The sequence below is a fragment of the Formica exsecta genome, unplaced genomic scaffold (genome assembly GCF_003651465.1).
Source record: "Formica exsecta isolate Colony F162 unplaced genomic scaffold, ASM365146v1 scaffold83, whole genome shotgun sequence".
NCBI lineage: Eukaryota > Metazoa > Arthropoda > Insecta > Hymenoptera > Formicidae > Formica > Formica exsecta.
The window spans coordinates 332,498-342,071 of record NW_021853600.1 but is presented as its reverse complement, the minus strand read 5'-3'; the positions used below and the strand labels follow the sequence as shown (position 1 = coordinate 342,071).

The window sequence follows — 9,574 nt, the reverse complement described above, 5'->3', positions numbered from 1 at the left end:
CATATCTCAGTTTCGGGCGATCGTCGAGGTCGACTCCCCAACATATTTATTTACTTTAAATAAAATATTTTTTGAATCAATTTCACTTTTTCTTCAACTTAAACAATTATATTATTTTTTCAAACAATATTCTTCTTTTATTCAAAAGATTCATTATGTTGCTTTTAACAATTTAAATAAATCTTAAAACAAGTTAAATAAAGTTAAATTGCACGTTACTGCATCTTTCTAATCAAATCTTTGAAGCATCTTAGGGCCATAGCATGTGGAAAAACTTAACTTTACTTTTATAAAAAAAACTGCTTCAAATGTTTCAATATCAAAATATCGAAGAGAAAAAGAGTCTAGCAATCATAAGTAATTTTATAAAATTTTAATTTATATGCGTTACAGAATGCCATTAATATATATGATATTAAAAATAAAAATAAAATTGTAGTAAAAACAGGCGCCGGTTTAATTTCAAAATTTCAAAAAAAATTGGATCTATGTATAATATAAAATAATTTTCTTTTCTAGAATACTATTTTGATTATTCTATTAATCCTATAAAATCACAATAGAGAATAATTGTTATCAATATTACTATCACTACATCTTTGTTCTAGGGTCTAAATTCATTTGATTTAAATTTGTTTTGTCTTTCGTTATATTGACGGACTTTTAAATTTGTTCTTTACTATACGTAGTTGACGTAATACGAATATATACGAGGCACAAAGGGTTAATTGCGTTCCGCGGCATTCAAAGGACATGAGCATCGCATAACCATCGAGTGCAACGAGCGGCTTCATACCGGGAATCCTAACGAACGAGTTACGTTTACTATGTAAATTGAATGCGACGGGCGTGTGAAAGTCTACGACACAGCAAAGATTAACTCAAGTTGAATAATGAGAAAAATAACACCACCATTCTTCTGATGCGTTTGAACGTGTCAATCTGAATTTTTCGTATGTCATCGATGTTACAATAAAGTTCTATAATTATAAAGTTTGCAAATACGAAGACGCTATAATATGGCATAATAATAGTAATCTATTTTATGAACTTGGTATATTTAATCTCATTGTTTATTGATGAATATTGCAATATTAATGCACAACAGAATATATTATGAAATCAAAATTAAATTGGATACAAATCATTATATCCTTTTTCACTATATTTGTTAACTTGTATATATGCATAATTAATTAATGTAAATATTATTAATTAATGTCATTTCATGTATTTAATGTCATTTCATGTATTTAAATTAAACTGGTATAGCACCAAAAATTTTAAAAACTATTGTTATTTATAACTTTACTTTAGAATTTAGGCTTCCTGCCTAATCTCGAATCATAAGTACGACAAAAAACATTTAAAAAAATAAGAATAACTTAATTTTGCTAATGATACATAAAAGGATTTTAATGAAAATATTGAGATATGTTAAACCAGATAACAGTTAGATTTTTTGGAATCTTTCCTAAATTTATGTAGAAAATTTCTTCGAGTAAAATCGGAAACCAAGGAGAAAATCGCGGAAACATTTTGCGAATATCTTTGCCGTAGTAAAAACACGTTGGCGGAAAGTGAACTGAAAAGAGCACTTGGCTTCCGCCGATAAACAGAAAGAGAAGTAGTTTTCAAATTCAAGTGGGTCGTTATAAAATAATGAGACGGGCGATAAAAGTGTACATGAAATAAAATCCGTGCTTCACTCAGCGTAATTCGTGTAGCAATGCATTCCGTATATTCTTATCCGATATCTTTTCATCTACATTGATAGTATTCAAAAGGTTCATATATACGCGACTAGTCTCGAAAACTCTAAACTTTTATATTGTATAAAACGCGTCGATTTAAACTATATGTTACGTATGATTAATCAAAACACAAGTAAAAAATATCTAAAATTTCTTAAAGCATATGTAGAAATATAAAGAAAAGTAGGATAAAACCGGGTACTTTTTTGGATTTGTCTTCCTACAAAAAACCTGAGAGTAAAAAAAATTTTGCCGACTGTTAGTAGTCTTTAGTAAACCTTAAAGTATGAAATAATAAGGCTAGTTGCTGGAAAAAAAATTTTGGTTATCGAGAAAAACAAGATTTTGTGGAGAAGTCAAAATACCCGGTTTTGTCCTACGGGAGGGTCAAACCGGATACCCATTTGAAAATATGCAAAACACCGTGTAATTACAAAATCTAGATTTATTTTAATCAAAATACAATATAAAGATGTATTCTATTGACAAAAATCACAAATAAAGTCCTCTTGGTCGACATTGCTGCAGGACTTCTTTATTTAACTTTTTAACTTTAGGGATTTCAAAAAGCTTTTTTTTTTAGTGGTTTCTTTTTTTGAGTGTTAGTTTTCGTTTCCAACTGCTTTTTGTAGGGAGACAAAGTCAGGATAACGGTTCTTCCTCTTTTCATTACATAAGATATGTAAGTATCCGATTTTGCCCCAACACAAGGAAAGTAACAAATACGGCGGTTATATATTCCGGCGTACAGATTTATTTCTCTATTGTAGTAAAATATATAATAAAATATAAATTAAAAAGAAACTACTGTACACTAGTTATATATAATTCTATATTCCAATATTGTGAATTATCTAATACGAAAAATGCAAGATGTAAGCGTTCGTATTTGGACAAAATCCACGACATTCGCGAGATTCATTCGCGCGTTCAACATCGATGACGGCGAATCGATAGCGATAGAAGCTCCTTTGGCGCAAGTCGATTTCGCGCGGATCACCGGATTCCTTTCAGTAAACTCGTGCTACGCGCTACGCGACGTCTTTTTGAAGGCATTATGAATGCCTGGGGTCTTATCCGAGCGTGATAGGAACGAAAACGGTGCCGTGAGAGTGGCTCTTCCCGACTTGAGCCTCACGGATGGATGACTATGATTGATTGTTGCGCTGTCGTTACCGGTCACGAAGTTTCGGCAATGCCATCTCCTTCACGAAAAAGCCTTCGAAATTGCCTGTTCGTTGTCGTCATCTCATTGTGTATTTCTCTCTCTCTTTCTTTATCAAACTCACCCTTTGTAATCTTCAAAGGATGCTACGTTTTCACATCTTATAAGAACTTGTCGATACATGTATAAGACCGATCGTATCTTTTAAGTAGCTGCTTCTCACAAATCTGCTAGTTTTCGCCTCTCAATAGGAATGGACGTACATGGCATAACAACATCTCAAATCGTACGAATTAAGATAGAAATAAGTAACAAAATATCGTATTTTTAGAAAATCGTCTTTTTAAAACTTTTTCCGTATTTTTTATTTTATATAGATTAATTCTCAGTTTTTTATAAATATAAAATTGTCGATACACTAAAAATGATGTGTGCAAGACATATATATGTGTGTATGTGTATATATATATGTCATACGTTGCACAGTTACAATTGTGAATGAATTATTATTCTATATTAATGCAACATCTGTATCTACATTTTATTTTAGCTTATAATTTAAACAAATTAACAACAAGATTAATACACACACGTAAATATGTTAACAAAAGTAACAAAATCTTTGTCTTTCTCTCTTTGCATATTTTTTTTAATATTTATTGATTAAAACAAATATTGGAGATTAAGAAAGAAGTTAAATAGATAAAAACAAGATCAAAGATAAGAATAAAATCTATATTGATTAATTTGTGAAATACTTTGTATATATAAAATAAGATGATTATAGTTACCTTGAAAAGCCGTAAGATATTGGCGACCATGATGGAGACCACGCTGAAAGCGGCGCCTATTACGCCTGACACCGGCCTATGAGGAACGTAAGTTGGCGTCTTGCCGTTTTCGCATTTGTACTCTGATATATCCTGAAAGAATGAAAAAAAGTTGAAATATTTTACCCGTTCTGCAATAACAGTATTATATATACATATATATACATGTATATATATATTTTTTTTTTTTGAAAAATATTTATCAACTTTAATTTATTTTTATCAAACCCCATATTTTAAAATCTAGCCCGAAAACTTTGGACAGGATCAAAGTGCTATTTTTACAATAATACATTTGCGTTTCTGCCGCCCTTGGGCACTTTATTTATCTATTTTTGCCAAAACACACATTTTTAAATCTAGCTCAAAAACTTTGGACGGAACCAAAGTGCTATTTTTACAATAATACATTTGCGTTTCTGCCGCCCTTGGATACTTTATTTGCTAACCACGTCCACCCACGAGAAATTATCCCTAAAACCTCAATATCTAACATTTATGTTTTTTCGATTTTTAGAGTTGAATATATCGTGCGAGTAATATCGGAAAAAGATTCTATGGGATATATATGTATCTCTTTATATCGTAACGTTTGTGGAAAAATATGTTTTTAGAGAAAATTAAAAGATTAATATTTCTTTCTGCGTGCAGAAGAAAAAGAGGGATAAAATAATCCCGTTAACTACTTTAAAATAGAAAATTATTTTATCATAAATGTCATGACATATCTTTGTCTACTTATCGTTAGTGGAGAGAACGCGTCGTTGAATTTCCATATCTTTTCTACTCTGTTTCTCCTTCATTCAAATGAAGATTTACGAGTATAATTGTCATGACGAATAAAATTTGGCGGCAAAGTTACTGTTTCGTTGTGTATGACTCGATCACGTTCGGTAAATTCTTCCTATAGTATAGACTATAGACTATAACGTTTTGCGGATTCACAATTAAGGAATCCTGTGCAATTTCAATTTGGTATCGAAGCGCATTTGCGTCGGACAATTGTGCGATCCCATTTCCACCACCGAAATAGTCTATACAGAAACAATTACGAAGATCATCCGCTAATAAAATTAAGCCCTTACACCTGGCTTTTATGATATGAAGTAATGACAATATGATTCGCATTGAGCGATAAAGCAATGACACAAAAAAAATCAATTAAAATACATTAATTGCTAAATCGCCATCTCGACAATATTGACATTTTGTAATTTCACATATTCCCTTAGCTCATATTAATTTTTTTATTGTACATAATCAGGAATAACAATATGAGATACATAATTTCATATATTAATAATAATATATTTGTTTTTCTTAATATTTAGAAATATAATAATTAATTAAATATATTTAATTGAGAAAAAGAGAAAAAGAAGATTTATTCAAAACTATTGTAAATATTTTTAAACGTTCATAAAATAAATACAAGCAATTTGTAATGCCTGTAAATTTATGCAAAATTATATATTTCTCATATTTATTGCATAAATATGTGCACACAATTATCATTAATAAGTTCAAATGTGAATATTCAACGCAGATCGAACAAGAAACTCGTACTGCATTCTGACTCTATATGTGATAACGAAGTGCAACACGAGTTTAACAGAACCAAACTGTCGTTATTTAACACGTAGTTTGCACTGCGCGTTATAATAACTAGCATTCGTCCAGTAACGTTTTCGGAACCAATTAGATTCTGCTGAATGTAGCTTTTGTATGGACGAACACGGTTGGACTCGATGTACTCAACGTCGACAAACAACTCCGTCCTCTTTACAGCGGCGGATGTGTTTCGTCTCAATCTTATTATTAATCCCTTAAATATCTGGCCATTTAGCGCAAATCGCGGTAAATATATTATGTTATTGGGAAAGTATTTTTGCAAATCTGCAATCCAAGAATTTTGCCACACGAAAAAGATGAGGAATTATTTTGATAAATTTTAATAAACTTGTATTATAATAGAAGCCAAAATTTTTTTTTATTTTTACTCTTTTATTGATCCAGATATTACAAGTAGTTCAAATTTTTGAATCTGTCTCCCCATTTTACTAGCTGGACTTTCCAAATTTCTCCCAATATTCGGTGAATGTTTTATCAGCGACATTGTACACGCAATCAATCGCACACCGAAACTAGTTTTCGAGAACGAAATTCACACACACGTGGCAATTAAATTTGATTGATTTTCGAGTTTTTATGTCCGAACAATTTATATTTACAATTGAATTTCGCAAATTTTATTCGTAAATTTGGTAAGGTTTGTCGTCACGAGATACGATTTTATCGTATATTTCAACGCACTTGTGGAAACGCATATTCGCGGAGACTCGGAGCTTTTGGCGAGAAACTTGAGGATACTATTCCCCGGCAAGCTCAAGTGATTTAAATATAGTGAAGCAAACGGGTGCACGCATTCTGTATTTCTATGAGGATGTTCTTCGCACGGCTGCATAAATCCCGAATGCATCGCGTTGCCACTTCAGGTTATTTAAATATCGCATGTGTCTCCAGCGAACTCATGACATATTAATGTAGTTTTTTTCCAAAGATAGCTTGCCCTGTGTACGTACATGTGTGTATTACCGTAACGGGAACGTTAAGTAGCGTAAAATGTGTCGCCATGAGAAGAAAAAGAGACAGCGCATTTATGAATGTATTACGTCCACGTTAATCCATAAATAATCCATTTTGCGTTATGAATAAATGCATATTTTATCCACGCGCATTTGATCAATTATTTATGTAATAATACAATGGTAACATTATTAAAAAATTATTTCGTCGATCAATAAATCTTGCTTATATCACAGCAGAAAGCTATAATGCGCAAAATAGCGTAAGTTGTAATATTCAATATTGGTTGTATTATTATTATATTATCTAAAATAATATGCGCATACTGTAACAAGCTGAATCATGTGCAATGCAGTATTAATATTTGTTGAATAAATTGACAGATCAAAATTCACGAATACATTTTGTTTTCATTAAAAATGTTATAATTATTTCTCGCTAGATTATTAATTCACATGTATGACCTACAGTCAAATGCATATATAATGATATGGAAATGTAAATATAGAGAGAAGCAAGAGAGAATAAGAGAGATCTATTAAAATATAATTTATACTTGCCCTGAAAGAAACACAAATTAAAGCTTGAAGATTAAAATTTTTAATTATTTATATAAAATATTTTATAACTACCAATATAAACATTTAATAAAATTTTTATATTTCTCTCGTCGAGATCATAAAGTACCTATCAAATTTCTCAAGTATATAATTTACGACTAATTATTATCCATTATCTATATTTGTGAATGTATGTGTTATTTGGATATCAGATATGTTTGACATGATGAACGATCTGTAAGATACAGAAAGCTATCAGTCAGCGGAATGTGATGGCTCTTGAATCATGGCATCGTTCCAAAGTGTTCAGCATCCTGAATGAGTTTTGAAGGAGGCTAAAGAAGCTAGAAAAGGAGATTCGTATCTTTGGATCCATAGATCTTCGTTCAAGAGAGCGCGTTCTTCTAGCGAGATAACCGTTCTCGCTTGAACGTGAGAAATAAATCCTAACATCGGATTTGAACATGCATTATTCACGTCAAGAAAGATGCATCCGGTCCAAAGTGGAAAATAGAAAGAGATGAATTTGTTTCATCGATGGCAATAAATTAAACGTATTCGCAATACCGACACATATTTCCAATAGATCCTAGTTAAAAGATTTTTACATTCAAAATGTGTCTTGAAACAAAGAAATTAATTATATATTTAAAGATTTCCGTAAAGAAAAATTAAATAATATTTGGTTGTACAAATAATTTGTAGAGACATTTATACAGACATTTTAATGAACATTATTAAGAAATGTGTAGCAATTTCGCGAAATTTTAAAGTTTTAGTTTTTAGAATTAAAGTACTTATATATTGTTTCTATAAATGTGTATAAATTTAACTATAGGTTTCATACGAGTACAATTTTTGAATACATAAAATATATACATATATATAGGCTAAATTAGAAACAGAAGGAGGAAGAGTCCAACTTTTAATCCAATGATAAATTACTTTTCATCCAAAGAGTAATTTATTTCTAAGGATTATAATATGTATGTATAATAAGAAAAATAAATCAATTTAAAGGTGCTTGTAGAACGGTAATTGTGACAATACAGGATCAATGAATATTGCGCACGCAAAAGTGTGCTTTTATAAAAATCTATGATTCCCGCTGGTACCCCATGATTTACGATTTTCACGTGATAACTGTTCCCAGGAGCACAGTTGTAGCATTGAATGGGAAGCAAAGGCAATTGCTTGTCAGGAAACGCGGGAAATAAATGGCTTCGAGCAAGTGTCGCATGGCGCGAAATCAAAAGATGGGACTTTTGGCAATTGCGCGGACACGAAGGTGATTCTTCAAGACCGTGCAATATGTCGCTCGGACAAGATAACACGATCCAATTTCGCGGTCTACGCGGATAGCTATTGCATCCGGCGACTTTCTCTCTATTATTTGCATAATTAAAACTTGTAATATGATAGAGTATAATTAAACATGATAAAGGATGATATTTACGCATCCCAATTAATGTAAAGAGAGCTTGTATTGTATCTGCAAAGGTTCAGGTTTATTTCAACATTTTACAATCTTTTAAAATATTTAATATATTGGTTTAATCTCAAAACGTTTATATATTCACAAAAATTTAAATAATATTTAATAATACTAATTAAAATTTTTTTTTCCTTTTTCTTTTTCTCTCTCCCTTTCTTTCCAAGTAATTTATCAAGCTTAATATTTTATTAGATATATTAAGCTACAGTAAGATTTTAATTTAAAGATTGGAAATAAAAAGCGTCCTTTGTGTTTAAACTCTCATTCGTGCTACACGAATATATTTATTTACATGCACTACATGTTAAACAAAAATAAAAAATTCCAATTTTATATTAAATTTTAAATAATGGAAATAAATACTACTGAAGTACGATCTGTATCCAATTCTATGCAATATAGTAAAATGTCAATCTCAATTTCTTTCCGGTATGCAGAATTTATGCCGCACTTCGTTCTTCTGAGTATTACGTTGCCTGTGGCGACGCAGACTTCTCTCTTTCAAGTTCGCAAGATAAATTTCCGATGTGAATAAAAAGGAGTCGGAAGGGAGAGTGACTTATATAAATTTACTACGATTCCACGAATCTTGCTCAAGAAAAAGTGCTACTTTTCACGATACATTCCATGTTGAAATATTTTTCAGAATATTTAAACGTTCTGAGGTCGCAAAAAGAAATTTTCAATAATGATGAATTTGTTTGTGCATTTTATAATGTTAACATTTTTTTCGAACGACTTACGTATAAAAGAAAACAAACGTCAGTTTTTGTATATATATATATATATATATTCGTATTGATTCAAAAAACCCGTTAAGAAATAATCAAAACTTCAAAAGATATATCTAAAATTTTTATCACATAGGACTCGCAATTTACGTTCTTTAAAAAACATTTTATATTTATAAATTAAAAATAAAACTTCTCCGAATAATGGCAATTACATTATTTAATAAAGTTTATTGACGGTAATAAAAATTTGTATTTTGTTTTATTCCAAAAACGGACAGAACTTTCCGGTAGACCTGATATATATACATATAAATGAATAAAATATTATATATTAGGATACTCTTTTCACACACATCGCATAAAATAAGTTTGTGCACGCAACATTGAAATATAAATGCAACTCGAATAAGTTTTTGTCGAAGAGGAAAATATCATAATGATGATAGCAAC

General features: G+C 30.6%; 1 protein-coding gene across 1 annotated transcript in view; it reads right to left on the bottom strand.

The window, feature by feature from the left end:
* Positions 1-9,574, bottom strand: part of LOC115244689 (metabotropic glutamate receptor 7-like) — a gene marked incomplete at its 5' end in the record, with an annotated part of 78,210 nt that overhangs the window by 44,222 nt on the left and 24,414 nt on the right. Inside the window, one exon of the mRNA XM_029822557.1 lies at positions 3,711-3,842. Coding sequence (XP_029678417.1) covers positions 3,711-3,842 — 132 coding nt within the window. The remainder of the gene's footprint in view (positions 1-3,710; positions 3,843-9,574) is intronic.